This window comes from Leucopleurus acutus (assembly GCF_964270905.1).
Source record: "Leucopleurus acutus genome assembly, chromosome: 7".
Classification (NCBI taxonomy): Eukaryota; Metazoa; Chordata; class Mammalia; order Artiodactyla; family Delphinidae; genus Leucopleurus; species Leucopleurus acutus.
In genome coordinates, this window is record NC_139150.1 from 49,935,215 (window position 1) to 49,958,351 (window position 23,137).

At 43.7% G+C, this 23,137-nt stretch overlaps 1 protein-coding gene across 1 annotated transcript in view; it reads right to left on the minus strand.

Annotated features, from left to right (window-relative positions):
- Positions 1–18,056: 18,056 nt before the first annotated feature.
- Positions 18,057–23,137, minus strand: part of ENTREP1 (endosomal transmembrane epsin interactor 1) — a gene marked incomplete at both ends in the record, with an annotated part of 59,925 nt that continues 54,844 nt past the window's right edge. The window contains 2 exons of the mRNA XM_082843120.1: positions 18,057–18,260; positions 21,004–21,296. Coding sequence (XP_082699246.1) covers positions 18,057–18,260; positions 21,004–21,296 — 497 coding nt within the window. The remainder of the gene's footprint in view (positions 18,261–21,003; positions 21,297–23,137) is intronic.

The window sequence follows — 23,137 nt, forward strand, 5'->3', positions numbered from 1 at the left end:
CCGGTCCGGGAAGATCCCACATGCCGCGGAGCGGCTGGGCCCGTGAGCCATGGCCGCTGAGCCTGCGCGTCCGGAGCCTGTGCTCCGCAACGGGAGAGGCCACAACAGTGAGAGGCCCGCGTACCACAAAAAGATAAAATAAATAAAATAAAATAAAAAGTAAGTAAAATATATAGTTTTTTGAAGTCGTGACATGGGCTAGGGAGTAAAATTAAGCAGGGAACCCATAGGAGTGCCAGAGGGCTCTAGTTTTGGAGGCTGGGGGGTAGGGGGAGCTAGAAAAGGCTTCACTGATAAGGGGACATTTGAGTTAAGACTGATGGAGGTGAGGGAGCAAGTGATCAAAAAGCATTCCAGGCAGGGAGAGGGCAAGTACAAAGGCCCTGAGGTAGGAACACATGGACATGTTTAGAAATAGGGAGGAAGTCGGAGCAGGCTGAGCAGAGAGAGAGGGAAAGAGAAGACCAAGCCAGAGATAATCCCAGGGTAGGGTGGGAGCTTTACGTGGGGCCTTGTAAGTGACTCCAGGGTTCTGGCTTTTATTCTGAGCCAGGTGGGAGTCATTGGAGGGTTCTGACCAGAGGGATGTTTTAACAGGACTGCTCTGGTTCCTTCGTGGAGAAGGGATCGAAAGAGGTGATGCTTTAGTCCTTTTATACTCTTCCTCTCACACCCTATCTGCTAGCCAGTTTTCCCAATTCTGCTTCCAAAGTATGTAGTCCTCTAAATGAGGTTCCTAAGGCCAGGCTTTTCAATTATATTAAGTCCCTATTTTATTTTTTAATTTTTATTTATAACCAATTTTTCTGATTACAAAACATGCATATTCATCTAAAATTTTTCAAAAATTTAGAAAACTGAGAAGAAAATGGCAATCATATGCAGTGTCAGTACCCAGAGAGAATCATTAGGAACGTTTTGGTATGTTTCCTTTCAGACAGTGTATTGTGTGTTGTGCTGTGTTCCTAGATCTTACTTCTTTCCTTTAACATTCTATCATAAACTCTTCCCCAGGCCAGTAAGAATTCTTTGAAACCATATTTAATGGCAATATACTGTTCTATCACATATATAATTTTTTAAAATTTTAATGCAGAATATTTTAACTAGTCTTCTTGCTGGACAGAAGGCCTATTTCAATTGATTTTCTTGGTATTTCAAACTGCCGCAATCATTCTCTTTGTTCTGAAATCCTAAACCTTTCCTAACGGTATTAGCAATAACATTTCAACAGGGGTTCATATTTCCAGTTTCTTCCACTCTAACCGATACTCCCGGCTGCCTCTGGGCTCTGTTAGGGGCTCTCATATGCCTCCAGGATAAAGTCCAATCACCTTAGAAAGGCATTCCTGGGCCTTTACAAGCCTGGTTCTAACTCTTCATCCTGCCTCTTCTGCAACTCCTCACTGCTTCTGGATACTATCTTTTCTGCACATACAGCTTTTCCCATTGCCACTTCATTCTCTGCCTGTAACGCCCTTGCTGCCTGTGGAAACCCTCTTTAATCTTCTGTGGCCCCTTCCAGGACAACTTGCTTGCTGTTGTGTGATGACTTGAGTACTTTTTACAGCATTTATTACACTGTGCTGTAATGTATCTTTAATCCACCGCGCTTCCCTGCTCCTCTATGAGTGCCTTGTGGGTGGGGACTGTGTCTGTCTTGTTCACTTCTTTACCCATTACACCTAGCAGAGTGCCTGGCACATGGTATAGAGCACAGGTATTTGTTCAAAGAATGGTCACCAATTGGCTAGGAGTTTACCAAAGTGGCAGAAACTTCATTGTCTTATGTCAGTAGCACCACCTCCTGGACGTAAACGGCTGTGGCAGGAGCCACATCTGAATCCGACCATGTTACTCATGACCTCTACAGTGCCCTCCTTAGAACAAGCCACTGCCATTATTACCTGGATTAATGCAGGAGCCTCCTAACTGGTCTCCCATTTTCTCTCTTCTGTCCACCTCCCCCTCCAACAGTAGACAGAATGAACCCGTTAACATGGAGAAAGCATGTTAACCCCCTGCTCAAATCCTTCCAACTGGGTCTGATCACACGTAGGCTAAAACCAAGGGCCTTAGATCCCTCCTACACTGTTGGTGGGAATGTAAACTGGTGAAGCCACTGTGGAAAAGAGTATGGAGGCTTCTCAAAAAACTAAAAATAGAACTACCATATGACCCAGCAAGTCCACTTCTGAGTATATAGCTGAAGAAAACAAAAACACTAATTCAAAAAGATACATGTACCCCTAATGTTCATAGCAGCATTATTTACAATAGCCAAGATAAGAAGGCAACCTAAGTGTCCATTAACAGATGAATGAAGAAGATATTGTGTGTGTGTGTGTGTATATATATATATATATATATATACACACACATACACAAAGACACACACCATATATACCATATATATATGCCATATCTTCTTTATTCATTTATCTGTTAATGAATACGTATATATCTGTACACACACACACACACACAATGGAATGCTACTCAGCCATAAAAAAAGAACGAAATTTTGCATTTGCAGCAATATGGATGACTTGGAAGGCATTATACTAAGTGAAATAAGAAAGAGAAAGACAAATAATATATGGTATCACATGTGCAATCTAAAAAATAAAACAAACTAGTGAATATAACAAAAAAGCTCACTCATAGATATAGAGAACAAACTAGTGGTTACCAGAGGGGAGAGGGAAGGGGGGAGGGGCAAAATAGGGGTAGAGGATTAAGAGATACAAACTATTATGTGTAAACTACAAACATACATTGTACAACACAGGGAATATAACCAATATTTTATAATAATTATAAATGGAGTATAACCTTTAAAAATTGTGAATCACTATATTGTACACCAGTAATTTATATAATACTGTACATCAACTATACCCAATAGAAAATAAATAAAACAAACCCAAGAGCCTTACAACAGCCAATATGACCTGGTCCCTGGCTACCTCTCTCATCTCATTTCCTATCTATCTTTTTTGTTGTTGTTGTTAATTCCATTCCATTCACAGTACTCCTTGAACACACACCAAAAGCACTCCTACCTCAGGGCCTTTGCCCTTTCTCTAGCTGCTCCCATGTGGCTCATTCTCATTTCATCCAGATTCCTGTTGAAATGTCACCTCAACAAAGAGGATTTCCCTGAGCACTTCCTCTAGTGCAGCAGGGCCTAACCTGGTCACTCTGTCTGAAGCAGCAATGCTCATCACCTCCTAACCCTTTATCATGCTTTATTTTTCTTAATAGTCCTTACTATCATTGCTGTTATTTTAATTTTTTTTTAATCTGGCTCCTTTCACTCAAATATAATTTGTTTTAGGAAGCAAATATAACACTGATACCTAAACCAGATATAAAGAAATATACAGACAAGTACTGTTCATAAATATCATTGCTAACTTTCTGAATAAAATATTAGCAAACACAATGAATCTAAAACCACATTCAGAAAATAGTACACCATGAATAAGAAGGATTTATTCAATAATGCAAGGTGACTCACTATTAGAAATCCATTAACATCATAGTCCACATTAAAAAAAAATCTAAAGGGAAAAATCATGATTATCCCTAACAAGTCTGAGAAAAATTTAACACCCCTTCATGAAAATCACAAAAAAAAACAGACAAGAACTTAGGAACTGAGGTATAAGTATACCTCAACATGATAGAATGTATATACTTTCATCCTAAATCTCTTATTTAATGAGGAAGCATCAGAGGCATTTCCTCTAAGATCAGGAACAAAGCAAGGATGTCAATGATCTCTACTACTCTCCAACACTGTACTAGAGATATCAGCTAATGCAATTAGACAAGAGAAATCAAGTCAAGTTATAAGAACTGGTTGTTGGGCTGCACCAAGCTATAAGAACTGGTTGTAGGCCTACAAGGCCTGTACTCAGCCAGCTTCAAGACCAAAGAAAGAGTCAGTAACAAACATCAAGGTTTAATGGATAGGGGGAGCTTACATGCCTGAAGCAAGGTCCTGCAGTGACACTTCACCATGGGTGGTGGATGGCAGGCAGGGCATGGGGGCAGGCTTCACTACTGGGGAGAAGGGTAGATTGCCATTTGTAGAGGAAACTGACCTCAGGTTGACTTGTTGATTACCAGGGAAACTAACAGAGAGTCACATCCTTCACTGCCCCCTTGATAAGAACAGTCACTAGCTGTGTCCTGAAGCTAGTATGTAGGAAGGTCAGACCTGTGAGTAGGGTACAGGTAGAGCAAGCACTGGTTAAGTAGAGGATGTACAGAGAGCAAAAGAACAGCCACGTTCTTGAGTTCAGGAGCACCACAAAACTGGGGGAAAGAGAGACTCCACTCTTAGGGGGTGCACACAAGGTTTCACATACACTGGGACCCAGCATAAAGCAGTAACTCCATAGGAGTCGGGGCTGGAACTACCTATGAGTCTTGGAGGGTCTCCTGGGGAGGGGGGGGGTCAGCTAGGGCTCACTGTGGGGGGCAAGGACACTTGTGGCAGAGGTCACAGTATGAGCTCTCCCAGAGGTTGCCATTTGGCATCAAGACCTGGCCCTACCCAACAGCCTACAGGCTCCAGCGCTGTAATGCCTCAGGACAAACAACCAGCAGGATAGAAACACAGACCCACCCATCAGCAGACAGGGTGCCTAAAGCCATACTGAGCTCACAGTCACCTATAAACACACCTCTTGACATAACTCTGCCCACCAGAGGGACAAGACCCAGCTCCACCCACCAGTAGGCAAGCCCCAGTCCCTCCCACCAAGAAGCCTGCACAAGCCTCAGGACCAATTTCACCCACCAGAGGGCAGACACCAGAAGAAAGAGGAGCTACGATCCTCCAGCCAGTGGAAAGGAGACCACAAACACAGAAAGTTAGACAAAATGAAGTGGCAGAGAAATACGTTTTAGATGAAGGAACAAGATAAAAACCCATAAGAACAACTAAATGAGAAGGAGATAGACAACCTACCTGAAAAAGAATTTAGAGTAACGATAGTAAAGATGATCCAAGATCTCGGAAAAAGAGGCACAGACAGAGAAGTTACAAGAGATGTTTATCAAAGAGCTAGAATATTTAAAGAACAAACAAATGGAGATGAACAATACAATAACTGGAATGAAATATACTAGAAAGAATCAATAGCAGAATAACTGAGGCAGAAGAACGAATAAGTGAGCTAGAAGACGGAATGGTGAAAATCATTGCCTCGGAATAGAATAAAGAAAAACAAACAAGAAAAGAAATGAGGACAGTCTCAGAGATCTCTGGGAAACATTAAATGCAGCAACAGTCACAATATACGGGTACCAAAAGAAGAGAGAGAAAAAGGGCCTCAGAAAAATTTGAAGAGATTACAGTTGAAAACTTCCCTAACATGAGAAAGGAAATACTCACTCAACTCCAGGAAGTGCAGAGAGTCCCATACAAGATAAAAACAAGGAGGAACACGCCGAGATACATATTAATCAAACTGACAAAAATTAAAGACAAAGAAAAAATATTAAAAGCAACAAGGGAAAAGCAACAAATAATATACAAGGGAATCCCCATAAGGTTATCAGCTGATTTTTCAGCAGAAACTCTACAGGCCAGAAGGGAGTGGCATGATATATTTAAAGTGATGAAAGGGAAAAACCTACAACCAAGAATACACTACCCAGCAAGGCTCTCATTCAAATTCAACATAGAAATCAAAAGTTTTCCAGACAAGCAAAAGCTAAGAGAATTCAGCACCACCAAACCAGCATTACAACAAATCCTAAAGGAATTTCTCTAGGTGGAATAGAAAAGGCCACAACTAGAATCAAGAAAATTTTGAACGAGGAGGCTCACCAGTAAAGGCAAGCATAAAGTAAAGGTAGGAAATCATCCACTCACAAATATGATATCAAAACCAGAAATCAGGGCTTCCCTGGTGGCGCAGTGGTTGAGAGTCCACCTGCCAATGCAGGGGACACGGGTTCGTGCCCCGGTCCGGGAGGATCCCACATGCTGCGGAGCAGCTGGGCTTGTGAGCCATGGCCACTGAGCCTGCACGTCCGGAGCCTGTGCTCTGCAATGGGAGAGGCCACAACAGTGAGAGGCCCATGTACAGCAAAAAAAAAAATAGCAATCAAGAGAAGACGAGAGTACAAATGCAGAATATTGGAAATTTATTTGAAATTAAGAGATCATCAACTTAAAACAAACTTGTACACATATAGACTGCTATATCAAAACCTCATAGGAACCACAAACCAAAAATCTACAATAGATACACACACACACACACACACACACACACACACACACAAGCAATCTAAACACATCACTAAAAATTGATATCAAATCACAAGAGAAGAAAACAAAAGAGGAAGGGAAGAAAAAATAACTTCAAAAACAAATCCAAAACAATTAACAGAATGGCAATAAGAACATTCATATCTATAATTAACTTAAACGTAAATGGATTAAATGTTCCAACCAAAAGACACAGACTGGCTGAATGAATAAAAAAACAAGACCTCTATATATGCTGTCTATAAGAAACCTACTTCAGATCTAGGGACACATACAGACTGCAAGTGAGGGGATGGAAAAAGTTATTCCATGCAAATCGAAATCAAAAGAAAGCTGGAGTAATAATACTCATATCAGACAAAATAAACTTTAAAATAAAGACTGTAGCAAGAGACAAAAATGAACACTATAGGGGCTTCCCTGGTGGCACAGTGGTTGAGAGTCCGCCTGCCGATGCAGGGGACATGGGTTTGTGCCCCGGTCCAGGAAGATCCCATATGCCGCAGAGCGGCTGGGCCCGTGAGCCATGGCTGCTGAGCCTGCACATCCGGAGCCTGTGATCCACAACAGGAGAGGCCACAATAGTGAGAGGCCCGCGTACCGCAAAAAAAAAAAAAAGAACACCACATAATGATCAAGGATCAATCCAAGAAGATATAACAATTGTAAATATATATGTACCCAACATAGAAGCACCTCAATATATAAGACAAATGCTAACAGCCATAAAAGGATAAATTGATAGTAACACAATAATAGTAATACCACATTCTCATCAATGGACAGATCATCTAAACAGAAAATCAATAAGGAAACACAGGCCTTAAATGACACATTAGGCCAGATGGCCTTAATTGATATTTGTAGTACATTCCGTCCAAAAGCAGCAGAATACACTTCTTATCAAGTGCACATGGAAGATTCTTCAGGATAGATCACATCTTGGGCCACAAATCAAGCGTCAGTAAATTTAAGAAAACTGAAGTCATATCAAGCATCTTTTCTGACCACAATGCTATGAGATTAGAAATCAATTACAGGGGAAAAAAAACTGTAAAAAACACAAACACATGGAGGCTAAACAATATGTTACTAAACAACCAATGGATCACTGAAGAAATCAAAGAGGAAATCAAAATATACCTAGAGATAAATGACAATGAAAACACGACAGTCCAAAACCTTTGAGTTGCAGCAAAAGCAGTTCTAAGAGGGAAGTTTATAGCAATACAATCTTACCTCACGAAAAAAGAAAAATCTCAAATAAACAACATAACATTACACCTAAAGCAACTAGAGAAAGAAGAACAAACAAAACCCAAAGTTAGTAGAAGGAAAGATATCATAAAGATCAGAGCAGGAATAAATGAAATAGAGAGGAAGAAAACAATAGCAAAGATCAATGAAACTAAAAGCTCGTTCTTTGAGAAGATAAACAAAATTGATAAACCTTTAGCCAGACTCACCAAGAAACGAAAGAGAGAGGATTCAAATCAATAAAATTAGAAATTAAAAAGTAGTTACAACTGACACCACAGAAATACAAAGGATCATAAGAGACTACTATAAAACAACTATATGACAATAAACTGGACAACCTAGAAGAAATAGACCAGTTCTTAGGAAGGTACAACCATCTAAGACTGAACCAGGAAAAAACAGAAAATATGAACAGGTGAATCACAAGTACTGAAATTGAAACAGTGATTAAAAATTTTCCAACAAACAAAAGTCCAGGACCACATGGCCTCACAGGAGAATTCTATCAAACATTTAGAGAAGAGTTAACACCTATCCTTCTGAGACTCTTCCAAAAAATTGCTGAGGAAGGAACACTCCCAAGTTCATTCTTTGAGGCCACCATCACCCTGAAACAAAATCAGACAAAGATACCACAAAAAAAGAAAATTACAGGCCAATATCACTGATGAACATAGATGCAAAAATCCTCAAATCCTCAACAAAATACTAGCAAACCAAATCCAACAATACATTAAAAGGATCATACACTATGATCAAGTGGGATTTATCCCAGTGATGCAAGGATTCTTCAATAGCCGCAGATCAATCAATGTGGTACACCACATTAACAACCTGAAGAATAAAAACTGTATGATCATCTCAATAGATGCAGAAAAAGCTTTTGACAAAATTCAAGACCCATTTATGATGGGTCTCTAGAAAGTGGGAATAGAGGGAACTTACCTCAACATAATAAAGGCCATAGATGACAAACCCACAGTTGACATCATTCTAAACAGTGAAAAGCTGAAAGCATTCCCTCTAAGATCAGGAACAAGGCAAGGATGTCCACTCTCGCCACTTTTATTCAACATAGTTTTGGAAGCCCTAGCCATGGCAATCAGAGAAGAAGAAGAAATAAAAGGAATCTAAATTCGAAAAGAAGAAGTAAAGCTGTCACTGTTTGCAGATGACATGATACTATACATAGAAAATCCTAAAGATGCTACCAGAAAACTACTAGAGCTCATCAATCAATTTGGTAAAGTTGCAGGATACAAAATTAATACACAGAAATCTGCTGCATTTCTATACACTAACAACAAAAGATCAGAAAGAGAAATTAAGGAAACAATCCCATTTACCATCTCATCAAGAAGAATGAAATACCAAGGAATAAACCTAGCTAAGGAGGCAAAAGACCTGTACTCTGAAAACTATAATATGCAGATAGAAGAAATTGAATATGACAGAAACAGATGGAGAGATATACCATGTTCTTGGATTGGAAGAAGCAATATTCTGAAAATGACTATACTACCGAAGGCAATCTACAGATCCAATACAATTCCTATCAAATTACCAATGGCAGGCTTCCCTGGTGGCACAGTGATTGAGAGTCCGCCTGCCAATGCAGGGGACGCGAGTTTGTGCCCTGGTCCGGGAAGATCCCACATGCCGCAGAGCAGCTGGGCCCGCATGGGCCTGTGCGTCCGGAGCCTGTGCTCCACAACGGAAGAGGCCACAACAGTGAGAGGGCCGTGTACCGCCAAAAAAAAATTACCAACGGCATTCTTCACAGAACTAGAACAAAAAAATTTTAAATTTGTGTGGAAACACAAAAGACCCCGAATAGCCAAAGCAACCCTGAAAAAGATAAACGGAGCTGGAGGAATCACGCTCCCTGACTTCAGACTCTACCACAAAGCTACAGTAACCAAGACAGTATGGTACTGGCACAAAAACAGAAATATAGATCAATGGAACAGGACAGAAAGCCCAGAGATAAATCCACAGACATATGGTCACCTTATCTTTGATAAAGGAGGCAAGAATATAGAGTGGTGAAAAGACAGCCTCTTCAATAAGTGGTGCTGGGAAAACTGGACAGCTACATGTAAAAGAATGAAATTATAACATTCTCTAACATCACACAAAAAAATAAACTCAAAATGGATCAAAGACCTAAATGTAAGGCCAGACACCTTCAAACTCTTAGAGGAAAACATAGGCAGAACACTCTGATATAAATTGCAGCAATATCTTTTTGGATCCACCTCCTAGAGTAATGAAAATAAAAACAAAAATAAACAAATGGGACCTAATTAAACTTAAAAGCCTCTGCACAGCAACGGGAACCATCAACAAAATGAAAAGACAACCCACAGAATGGGAGAAAATATTTGCAAATGATGCGACCAACAAGGGATTAATCTCCAAAATTTACAAAAAGCTCATGTAGCTCTATGTCAAAAAAAGAAAAAAAAGCAACCCAATCAAAAATGGGCAGATCTAAATAGACATTTCTCCAAAGAAGACATACAGATGGTTAAAAAGCACATAAAAAAGATACTCAACATCACTAATTATCAGAGAAATACAAATCAAAACTACAATGAGGTATCACCTCACACCAGTCAGAATGTCCATCAAAAACTCTACAAATAATAAATGCTGGAGAGGGTGTGAAGAAAAGGGAACCCTCCTACACTGTTGGTGGGAATGTCAACTGGTGCAGCCACTATGGAGAACAGTATGGAGGTTCCTTAAAAAACTAAAAATGGAACTACCATATGACCCAGCAATCCCATTCCTGGGCATATCCAGAGAAAACCATAAGCCGAAAGGATACATGCACCCCAATGTTCATTGCAGCACTATTTACAATAGCCAATATATGGAAGCAACCTAAATGTTCATTGACAGAGAAATGGATAAAGAAGATGTGGTACATATATACAATGGAATATTACTCAGCCATAAAAAAATGAAATAATGCCATTGGCAGCAACATGGATGGACCTAGAGATCATCACAGTAAGTAAGTCAGGCAGAAAAAGACAAATATCATATGATATCACTCATATGTGAAATCCAAAACAAAATGATACAGGGCTTCCCCGTGGCGCAGTGATTAAGAATCCGCTTGCCAATGCCGGGGACATGGGTTCGAGCCCTAGTCAGGGAACGAAGATCCCACATGCCGCGGGGCAACACAGCTACTGAAGCCCAAGCACCTAGAGCCCGGGCTCCGCAAAAAGAGAAGCCACCGCAAGGAGAAGCCTGAGCACCACAAAGAAGAGTAGCCCCCAGTCGCCACAACTAGAGAAAGCCTGCGTGCAGCAACGAAAACCCAACAAAGCAATAAATAAATAAAATTAAACATTTTTTTAAAAATGATAACAAATGAACTTATTTATAAAACAGAAACAGACTCACAGATATTGGGAACAAACTTATGGTTACCAAAGCCGAAATGTGGAGGGGAGGGATAATTCAGGAGCTTGGGATGAACACACAGGCACTACTATGTATAAGATGGATAACCAACAAGGACCTACTGTATAGCTCAGGGAACTCTACTCAAAATTCTGTGATAACCTATATAAGAATCTAAAAAAAATGTATATATGTATAACCGAATCACTTTGCTGTACAACTGAAACTAACACAACATTGTAAATCAACTATAAGTCAATTTTTAAAAAAAAACCAAAAACTTAGTTTCAAGTTTCCAAAATCTGAAGAGATTATTTTAGATAGACATTCCCCAAACATAATTATTCCTGTAGAGTTTACCTAAAAGCTCTTTTTTTCCCTTTCAGTCTTAGAGATCACACGTGATTAAAGTTCCTGAGAGCCCAGGTAAGTCATTTACATCTCAAAGGCACAAGAAGAGAAATACCAGTTTCTTCTAGAGCAGAACAAATTACTTAAACCAATTACAAAAGGCTCACTTGGATGCAATAGCAGAGCCATTAGGGGCCATTGTTCTCCAGATCTCTTGGCAGCCCCCATTCCGCAAGGATAGCCACCACAAGTCCCACATACTGGTGGACGGCCACCCTGGGACTTCCCCCGCAACTTTCAGGATCACCCCTGGAACTTCCGGGCCACAGGAGTTAGTGGACGGCCCTTGCAACATTCCATTCCCCGTCCGGTATTTCCCGACATCTCAGCACTCACAGGAGCTTCCTCGGGTCTCCTGGCTGCTCCTCCAATTAATGGGCTGCACCCCGCGGGCCTACAAGGCCTGTACTCGCCCAGCTTCAAGACCGAAGAAAGAGCCCGGGGTCAGCGACAGAGACATCAACGGTTTAACCGAAGGGGGAGCTTACTTGTCTGGAGCAAGGTCCTGGAGAGACACCCCACCGTGTGCGGCCAACACTGAGCAGGATGGAAGCAGGCTGCGCTTCCGGGTGGGGAGGGAGACGCTGGTTATAGGGGGACTGACAGCAGGTGCGCTCATTGGTTACCAGGGAAACCGGCAGAGGGCAAGCCCCTCACTGCCCCCTTGATAAGAACAATCCCCAGCTGGGGCCTGGGGCGAGTATGTAAATAGAGTACAGGTGAAGCAGGCATTGGGCAAGCAGGGGTTATACAGAGATCAAGAGAACAGTCATCTTGGGTGGCCTGACCATACACTGGAGAATTATGAAGGTTATTGTGAAGACTGCCTGCTAGTAAGATAGCTCATAATAAATGTTAGTCATGATTACTATTTTGCAATGATACACTGGTGTTAATGTTTCAATTCCCGTGGGTTCCAGTGGTGTTTCCTTTACCTTCCCATAGTTCTGCAGACAAAAAAAAAAATGTTGTCTGCCATTTCAGTAAACAAAGAATGTTGCCCGCCATCAAGTCATCAGTCACTGCAGCTGCCCCTAATTGTGAGCACTGAGGAGAATTCAGGGTGGAGGAAAACAGGATACTAGCTCTAGATAGTTAAGATGCCTATCTAAGGACTACTGTCAATGGAGCCCAGAACTTTGCATCTTCTCACACATAGAAAAACACTGAAATCATTACCTTGAGATGTCTGTTTTTTGTGATCAGTGAGTAGTAATCTTTTGATGTTGTACTACATGTTTTTTCCAACAAAAACTCGTATATACCCTGGCCCCTACCTTACCTCTTTGGAACAGTCCCTCAGAGCTATGAGAAGCAGGCAAGAGAAATGTAACTTTGCATTTATTATTATTATTGTTGGTCTGTCCCCCTCTCACCACTCAGCATTCTCTCCTCAGCACCTGGCTCACTGCTTGCTACTCCGTAGCTCAATAAATACCAGCTGAATGAATGAGAGGATGAAAGCTCCTGCAGAGAGAGAGAAATGGAAGAAATGTGGTACATTCTGGCCCCAGACTTGGCTTCCCTTGCAGAACCCCAGAGATGAAAACCATGTAAACAAAGATGCCCTTGTCCAGGCCCCTAGCCTCGTCCACCCTTTGTTGTTCTCTTCTGCATCCAGCCGTGCCTGGGGGGAGGTGGAGATGCATTCCTTTATTCTGCTTCCCCAATTCCTCTCCTGCTGGGTGGAGGCAACAGCTACCCCTTTCCTCTGCCAGTTCTTCCTAATCCTGAGGGATTCACCAAAGCTTGAGGCCTTCTCGGTGTGGGCTTCTCTGCGAGGGGAGCCTTAGCTGTCAGCCACCCTTGGAGACACGTGGGTGCAGAGGGAAGGGTGTCTTCCTGCCCTCCCCTTCCCAGTCCATTAATCCCTCCCCATCCATCAATGTCCACACAGAAGCACACAGAACTGGGAAACTCAGGCTAGAATGAGAACCCCAACCAGAACCACCTAAACTGTGGGCTGCACATGAGCCAGGAACTCTTTGTTCCTGGTCCCTAACAAGAGCAAGTTCAGATTGAGGGTGTTTTGAAATGTTAACTGGGTAGAGTTCTATTATGACTATTGAATCTAATAATTTAATAAGCGGGTTGAATGAGCCACTGAGCCACAGAAAGATATGGAGGAAACAAATGCATATAGACGAAGTGCAAGAAGCCAATCGGAAGAAGCTCTCTGCTGTGTGCTCCAACTATATGACATTTTGGAAAAGGCAAAACTATGGAGGCAGTAAAAGGACGAGTGGTTGCCAGGGGTTCCAGGGAGGGAGGGATGAATTGGGGGAGCACTGAGGATGTTTAGGGCAGAGAAACTATTCTGTATAATATTTTAATGGTAGATACATGTCATTATTCATTTATTAAAACCCACAGAATATACAACACGGAGAGTGAACCCTTGTGTAAACTATGGATTTGGGGTGATGATGATGCATCACTGTAGGCTGGATTATGACGCATGTACCCTCTGGTGAGGGATGTGGACTATGGAGGAGACTGTGCTTGTGGGGGGGCAGGAGGTCTATGAGAACACTCAGTTTGGCTGTGAACCTAAAACTGCTCTTAAAAGTAAAGTTTATTTAATACAAGGTTGGGGTGGGTTGTATTTCGTATGTCTTTTTTTATATTACGGTTATTTCTTTCTCCTGGCAAATCAGTGCTATGGACTGAATGTTTATGTCCCCTCAAAATCCGTATGTTGAAGCCCTAATCCCCAGTGTGATGGTTTTTGAATGTGGAACCTTTGGCAAATGACTGGGTTTAGATGAGGTCATGACGGTGAAGCTCCCATGATGGGATTAGTGCCCTTTAAGAAGATGAAGAGACCAGAGCCCTCTCTCTCTACCACATGAGGACACAGCAAGAAGGTGGCTGTCTGCAAGCCAGGAAGGTGGCTGTTCTCACCAGATGCTGAATCTTCCAGCACTTTGATCTTGGACTTCCCAGCTTCCAGTACTGTGAGAAATAAATAATTCTGTTGTTAAAGGCACCCAGTCTACAGTATGCTGTTATAGCAGCTTGAGCTAAGATAGCTTTTAGTCAGTTTGTTATAGTTTACAAAAGTTTTTGGTCTGTGACAGATTGGAGGGAAAAAAACTGATTCTTCATCGCAAATAGTGAGAAGCTCTGACCTGCACCAACAGCCCTAGTCCAGGAGCCAGAAGCACTGGTCTCCTGCTGCTGCTCTATATTTAGCTCTCTGCCTCAGTTTCCCCATCTGCAAACTGAAGGGGTAGAGTGACCAGACCTAGCAAATGTGGCTGTTCAGCAAATGCTGGTTCTTTCGGTAAATATGGGCTACCTCAGGCAGTTAGGGGCCATGGACCCCTTCCCTACCCCTCACCGTTTGTTGGGACATTCCAGAGAAAGCAAGTTTTGGGGAAATTCTGCCAGCCAGACACAAAAGCTCACTGGCAAGTGTGCACGAAATAGGTTGTAAGCTTGGGCAAGACTTGCTCTGTCTGAGGACACTGGGACACACAACTTGCAGAAAGGTTGCGGCAGAGGCAACAGTGTTCTGGAGGAGCAGCCTGTGTCCTGCTCCATGCCATGACAGTCTCCTGAAGTGGGGACCAGCCTCTCACTCCGCACTGGTGCAGAGGTAACACTGACTGTCCAGTGCTTCTAGCTAGCAAGATCTTGAACATCACTTACTTCCCCAGTGAAAACGTATTCCAAACACCTCTCATGCCAATTAGTCAATCTTCTGGTGTAATTTTTTTTTTTTTTTTTTTGCGGTACGCAGGCCTCTCACTGCTGTGGCCTTTCCCATTGTGGAGCACAGGCTCCAGACGTGCAGGCTCAGCAGCCATGGCTCACGGGCCCAGCCGCTCCGTGGCATGTGGGATCCTCCCGGACCGGGGCACGAACCCCTGTCCCCTGCATTGGCAGGCAGACTCTCAACCACTGCGCCACCAGGGAAGCCCTTCTGGTGTAATTTTATTTATTTATTTATTTTTGCAGTACGTGGGCCTCTCACTGCTGTGGCCTCTCCCATTGTGGAGCACAGGCTCCAGATGCGCAGGCTCAGCGGCCATGGCCCACGGGCCCAGCCACTCCACAGAATGCGGGATCTTCCTGGACCGGGGCACGAACCCGTGTCCCCTGCATCGGCAGTCGGACTCTCAACCACTGCGCCACCAGGGAAGCCCTCTGGTGTAATTTTGATAAGTACCTTTGAGATGTTTTGTTACCACGTCTGGACTGGATTCTTAAGATGCTCTAAGTGCAAAAGAGCTGCCCTCCGTGGTACATTCAGTTATACATACACATAAATAGCACATTATTAATGCCTACGTATTTTACAGTATATTACAGGGAACTATACTCACTATTTTATAATAACCTAAAAGGGAAAAGAATCTAAAAAAGAATAAATAAATAAATAAAGGGGACTTCCCTGGCGGTCCAGTGGTTAAGACTTCACCTTCCAACGCAGGAGGTGTGGGTTCAATTCCTGGTCGGGGAGCTAAGATCCCACATGCCTCACGGCCAAAAAACCGAAACATAAAACAGAAGCAATATTGTAACAGATTCAACAAAGACTTTAAAAATGGTCCACAACAGAAAAAAATCTTAAAAAAAAATCTATAACAATTGTTTTTCTATACACTTGAAATTAACACAACATTGTAAATCAACTATACTTCAATAAAAAAGTAAAATTAAAATTTTTTTTAAATTAAAAATAAGAATAAAAATAAAATAAATAATTTTTTAAAGTATATTACACCCAGCAAATAGACAAATTGCATGGCCTCTAAGTTCCCTCCCAGGGCAAATATATATTGTAATATATAATATATATTTTTTACTTTAATATTCCTTGAAGACAAAAGTCACTTTTCTGAGTTCACCAATACCTTCAGACCATGGAAATACATGGGACTATCCCCAGGCTGAGGGACAATTCTTCAAAGCTGAGATAGGTCTTCACTTCCTGCTGATAGGCATCAGGTGATGCCCTCAGTTTCTGTGTTCCCCCAGAACACAGAGGCACCCCAGCTCTGTGCCTCCGGTCTTTCCCCTCTTCTTTACTCAGTGCCCTGACCTCACCCCAATTCCCACTCTGGCCTTGTTTGTTGTCTTGGAGCTGGAGAAGTCTGTGCTTCCACAAACCAAGCCAGAAGTCTCAGCAACCACTTTCTCACAGAAACATGAAATGGCAAACTGCTACTATTTGGGAGGTCAAGGAATGGAGTGCTTTCTGGAGACGGGCGGCTTGGGTGAGAATGGTATCTCTAGCGCTTAACTTGTGAGTGATCTTGGGCAAGGTACTGAACCTCATTTTCCTCATCTTTAAAATGGGGACAATCACAGCTTCCACCTCTTAGGCTGTTGCGAGGGTGGCATGAGACTGTCAAGCCCGCAGCACAGTACCCGGAGCCCAGGCGGTACCCGACAAGGACAGCCAGCTTCACAGTGTACAGCCTCTGTGTTTAGCTACTCACTGCCACTTTATCCCATATCCTGACCTAAACTAGTCCCCACGTGGCATGGTGATCATCTGAAATATAATTAAATCTGCACTCTTCTGTTGCAAACTCTTCCATCATATCTCACTGTTAGAAAAATCCAGCCTGAGGCTCCTCTCGCCTCTCCCCTCGCTCGGGGCTGCAGTTACCGTGGTCCTTGCACTGGCCGTTCCCTCTGCCTGGAACACTCTTCCCTGACCCTCAAAGTCAAGTCCAGTTCAAATGTCATTTCCTCAAAGAAGCCCTCTCTAATGGCCCCATCCCCCTTAGCACTAATCCTCAATCTGTAATCACTTTACTGACTTACTGCTCATGACCCCACGAGAAGGCAGCTCAGGGAAGCCAAGCACTGACTGAATGGATGAAGGATGCATTGTTATCCGTGGGGCTTGGGTGCTTTTGAGATTAAGCTGCTTTGGTGGCCTGCCCGGACCTGACCCCCTGGCCACCACTGTTGCAAGTTCCAAACCCATTGTAAGGTAAGGCCTGGCCACCTAAGCATAAACAAATGTTGCAGTGATCCCGGAAGTCCAAGGTAAACACTTTTATTCTCAGTTCTGCCTTAGCTGTCTCTAGTTTTGCAAGCATGAATAAATGGAATCAACAAGAATCCTCTCCCTAAATGTCTTTCAATAAAATTTGTCACCAGACAAGTTTCCTGTCTTTCCTAAAGAGAGTGTGATTTGAAAGTGACCTCACACGAGGCTTGATCATCGCAGTATATCAGGGTTAATCATCCTGCTTCCGTGCCAGTTCCACTCTCACTTGGCAGCAAATAAACAGCCGCCCCGCAGATCTGCCCTTCCAGCCAGGTAAAGAACTCAGTGAGGAAGGGAACCGCGAGGGGCGCGGCGGGCACGGAATCCTGAGCCGCTTCCGCCCACAGCAGGGCAGACCCGGGCAGAGGAGATGCGGCTTCATTCACGGCCTCCAACTCAGCGCGTCCAAAAGCCAAACGGGTCCGGAATAACTTGTCATTCCCCCTCGAGTGCCCTTGGCCGGCAGAAAGGGGAGCCAAAGAACGGGAATAAATGTTCTCCAGAGCGCCCCCCTTTCTGAGGAGTACCCAGAGGGGGAACCCTACTCCCAGCCAAGAAACTACAGGGTTAGGAAGGGGATCCATCCCCTCAGAGGCCCTGGGTGCCTTCCAGGGCCCATCTTTCTTCCTGCTTCTCAGAAGCCCGGGCCCCGCAGCTTCACAGGACAGTCTCTCGGATGACGCCAATGAGGCTGTGTGGCCTCTCAGCCTCCGCTCGCCGGGGCCTCCTCTCGGCTCTCGGCCTCCCCGCGGGGACAAAGGTGCTCAGGTCTCCGCAACTCCGCAGGTGCAGCAGGCCAGGCTGTCTCCTCGAGGGCAGCACGAGGGCCCTGGAAGTGCTGGGCTGCATCGGGCCCATGATCTTTGGGAGAATAAACAGGGTGACAAAGAGATTAAGCTTCACCAGATGTGGTCCTCAGACCTGCCTCCTACATTTATCCATGTAATATTTAGTTCAGTCGCCTCAGGAAAGAAAAAAGGGTGTTTTCCCAAGGTGGAACCCACTTGGAATTCCAGAGAGTCTCTTAGCGTGTTGCCTCTTTCCTGAAGTTCCTAAGAAATACCCCAAATTTTCTATTGTTTCAGCTGTAGACCTACCATGCTTAACTATTTGTCTATTGCAATCTCCTGCTTTATATTTAACGTTCTTCTCATCACTTTTTCCCCAACTTCCCTGCGGTCTAAGCCACTGATTCTCACTGGGTCTGCACATCACGAGAGGGGAGGGGAGCCTGTCAGAAAAGTAGATTCCCTGCTCCCCCCTAGCAATTCTGACATGGGAATCTGGAACGGGGCTTGGGCATCTGTAGTTTTAACAAGAACTCAGGTGATCCCGATATACTTGAAAATTGTAAAACCACCGGTCTGCTTAAGCTTATAAAATGTCAGGGAAAACTAATGATGCTTCTAATTGATCTGCTAACTCTTCAATTAAGAAAAAACATGATAAACAACATAAAAACTAGGCCAATTTATTTGTAAAAGCTGTTAAGAATGTTTCTACTGCTAGATCTATTTTGCAATGCAGCACATTTTAAATATTAAAATTGTAAAACATTTTAAAACTTTAAATATATCATATAACAGCAAAAATGGGCAATCCCCGATCCAACTGAGATTGATAAGAGGAGAACTGCTGTGTACATACAGTTTTTAAAATTACACAGTCATGTCTGTATGACCTATATTGCTGTTAGCATGTTGGGAAAAACGCAAGTGATTTACTACCATCTAACATCACAGAACGATCATTGGGATGTCTTTTTGTTTAGTTTCAACCATTCTGAGATTTTAAGGTCATTAAAAGGTTAATCCCCCCAAAAGATGGAACATCAAATTTTTCTAACACTCTGTTATTATATTTGTCTTTAAGGCTGTTTTTGTTTCCTGAGTAAGAAGAAAATTCCAACATTCATAGATGTCTACTGTTATTACATGGTAAGTTAGGACAAGTGGTTTGGATATTGGTAAAAAATTAAAATGGATATAAAAACACATCCCAATAATACTAGAGAAGGTGAAAATGTGCAAAGCTGGGTAGAGTCAGAAATAAAAGCTCCCTTGCCCTTGTCCCTGCCTCCTTCTGTCTGGGGGATGGTATGGCATTATGATACCTCACCACTGGGATCCCGTTCTGGAAGCCCCGGCAGATGGCCCAGAGTCTACTGCAACAATCTCTGTACCTGAATTTTGATCCAGTCTGTGCACAAAAACCTCGCAAACATTTATAGTGATAGCATCTGTTGAACTATAAGTGCTTGTTCTCTTTCCCCAAAGCTACTTTCCATCAAGCAAGACTTTGCAGAAGGTCCAGACCCACAGCTCTGCAGGTGCTCCAGCTCTTACCTCACCAGAACTTGGCAGCTCCAAATACTTGCTTCTGTTTTTCAGGCAATTGGGGTGAACAGAGGGAAGGAGGCAGGGAATGACATCTGGAGGAGACCAGGGACATGTGCGTGTAAATCTCTCTCCTACACAGGCTACCAACTGGAGCCTGACCTAGGACTACTGGTTGACCACTTTTTTAGAAAGCAAACAACAAAAGGGGCCATGGTTCATGGACCTCTTCACACGAGTAATCAGACTGTTCTGCTCCCCACGGTCCCCTGAGGGATGGGACAGAATCTGGCTTCTGTAAGAGGCCAGCAGGTGGGAAGGGGAACAGAAAGGAAAGTGAGGTGGGGATTTGTTCAATCTGCCTGAAAAACGTACCTAGGATCCGGTATCTGGCAATGACCCTGAGAATCAGGCCAACTCCACTCAAGAAGTATTTGATGGGCACGTAATACCCACAGGCACAGCCGAGTAACACCCGTGAGCCACTGTGCACTGAGGTCTCCAACGGCCACCCCACAGACACGGAGCTACAGAGCAAACACCCAAAAGGTAAACGCTGCTTTTGAAAGAGGTGGGTGAGGAAAGCTGCGACCCATTCCCACTTCTCGTCAGAGGGAAATTCCATTCACTCAGAGATACGGGCGTAGAGACCACCTAGTCCAACACTTCACTTTAAAGACGAGAAACCTGACTCGCAAGTGGAATATTTACGTGCCCGGTTTTATCTTTTCACAGGCTACTTGTTTGGGGATTGCCGTGTGTTTGTTAAGAAATGGAAGGGAAAAGGTGTTCGTTCCTTTAAGTCTATCAGCTTAGGTAATCTTGCCAAACATTTCATGGGAACGTGAACGGCTCCCAGAATCTTGCCAGTATTAAAATTCACATATGTCCATCATTGTTGAAGGGCTGAAAAAACATGCCAGATCAAGGGAAACGTTCAACTTAGGAAATGGAATGTTAAATGTACTCCACACTGCCCATAGCCCTTGCTTTCATCCCTGAGCTGCTCCCTTTTCTTTTTCCAAGCATGCTTCCATATCTCGGAAAAATTGGCTTCTCTTCTCTTGGGCCAAGAAGGCTGTGGCAAAGTCACATGTGAAAAGAAAGCACGCAACTTCCTCCTTTCCTTCCCCACACCTCCTAACCCCATCCCCCTTGATACAGTGACCATGGACTTTCTGTGCCTTCGACAGGAAACCAGAGAAGCCGCTTCAGCTGCTATGGAAACAAGTCATCGGATTCATGCCTGATATTAATAATAAAACTACCTGTTCTAGAAAACTGGCACTTGTGATGGCTTCCTCCATGTACTCCTCATCGGACTTCAAAACAGATTTAATGTTTTCTACAAGTTCATGGATGTCCGGGGTCATGCTGCAGGAGGACTGCTCCAGGAACCTCGCCACCAGCAACTTGGTGTCCATGTAAGATTTGTAATCTATTAAAGACCTTGGTCTGCATCTCGAAGCCCGGGATCTCAACCCTCTTCTCAAGGTCACCGCAGCCAGGTCTGGTCTTCCCTCAGTCTGAGTCGCGGCTTCACAGCTGAGCACGGGGACAGCTGTGGGCAGAGACAAACAACACGCACCTTTTGGCCAAGCCCCGTGAACACACATCTGTACTTGAAACAGCACAAACCACGAAATTCCATGTGGAAAACATGTGACAAATGCTGACGGCCATGCACATCTTGCTTTTCCTCTTGCAGGAGGAAAAAAAAGAAAAAAAAACCCTAACACCTATGACACGAGCTTACTCCTTGAAGTGTAATTTCAATAGGACACGTCCCCCAAATATTTCATTGTGCCACATAAAACGCAACCATCAAGGTAAAGAGAGATGACAGAGAAGAGCATCCAGAATGCAAATCATGATGGAGCAATGGTTTCATGGGGGTGATCACCAATACATAGGGATGGTTTGGGCAGGCAGAAAAAACACAGTTGACTGATGGAAGAATGTTCTGGGGAGAGGATGAAGAAGCCACAGGAAGAGAGGAACTGAGGAGAGACGAGACTTGTGGCATGAATGGAATGCTCTGCTCACGTTGACTGTACCTTTGTCCTAAACATCCTCAGGGGCACTGTACTGACTTATAGTATCGACGTCACACCATGGCTGGGAGGCGGCGCTAGGGCTGACTATTACAGAAAGAGAAATCTAGTGCAGAAAAAGTACACGTCATTCTGGAAGTCAACAGAGGGCCTGGGAAATCCACCACAGGCTAATTTCCACAACTACTACTTCAGCAAGGGTATAAGGACTGGCAGAACATTACTGCACTGGCAGATGGGTAAAGTGAAATCAGGCCTGGTCTCCACATGTTCATAAGCCAGCCAGCAGCCTTCAGTGTACACGACACTGGAGATTTCAGTCTGTGAAGGTCTGACAAGCAGGAATTTAGATATTCAAGGAAGAAGGGAGGCAGGGGGTGGGAAAACAGGTGGAGGAAGGGGAGCATTCCTTTTCCTCTGGAGAAAGGCAGGCATGAGGAGTTCTAAACAGGGGTTGGCAGCCGTCTTCCTCGGCTGCCACGTGCACATCACAGAGAACCTGACTCTTCGCGGAACACTCACTACAGACACTCATGTGTGAGGACAGAGTCAGGGACTCCACTGTCGCTTGAAGGTGACCTGGTCCCTTCCACAGCAGAGGACTCCAACAGGTAACACGTGTCATCCTTGCCCCTGCAGCGCTGCAGAAGGGGAGCGGGTTCTGGAAAGATCTCGTTAAGCTGTGTAGACAGCCAAGTTCCTGTGGAAGCTGCAGGTGGCCATCCCGAGTCCTCAGCTTGCCAGGTGGGGCAGAGAACCCCACGGTGAAGACAGGTCCGGGGAGCTGAGGGGCCAGAGGGCGCTCAGTCCCGGGCAGGACTCCTCCCCGCTCAGAAGCCGCTGGAGAGACAAGAGGAGTGTTCCCTCTGGCTCCCACACGGTCAGTCCAGAGCTGTAGCAAACAACACAGGCTGTCAGGGGGACAGAATACAACTAGGAGGTGACGTGGGGCCCGGGACAGAGCAGGACCAGAGGGTCTGCAAAGCTGTATTTGCACAGAGCTTGAAGACAGCATAGGCAACTTGTTAGGACAAGTCACCGAAAGAAGCCTGTGCTGGTGGGATTACAGGCTTTCATTTTCTTCCTTTACTTCCTCTATTTTTTTACAATTCTCTACAAGGAAGAGGTATTTGAAGATGTTCAGGCAGTCATATATTCAGAAAAGAAGATTCAATGTTATTTTCAGTTAAAAATTTTTTTTAATTAAAAAAATTTAAAATTATTCAAATAACATCTATACACAAACAAACTCAAAACAGAAAGGGAGAAAGATGGAGTGTGAGAGCTTTGCTCTATCCAAAGTTCTTAAAGCAAGGTCAGATTTAAATAATTCAATCTACTCATACAC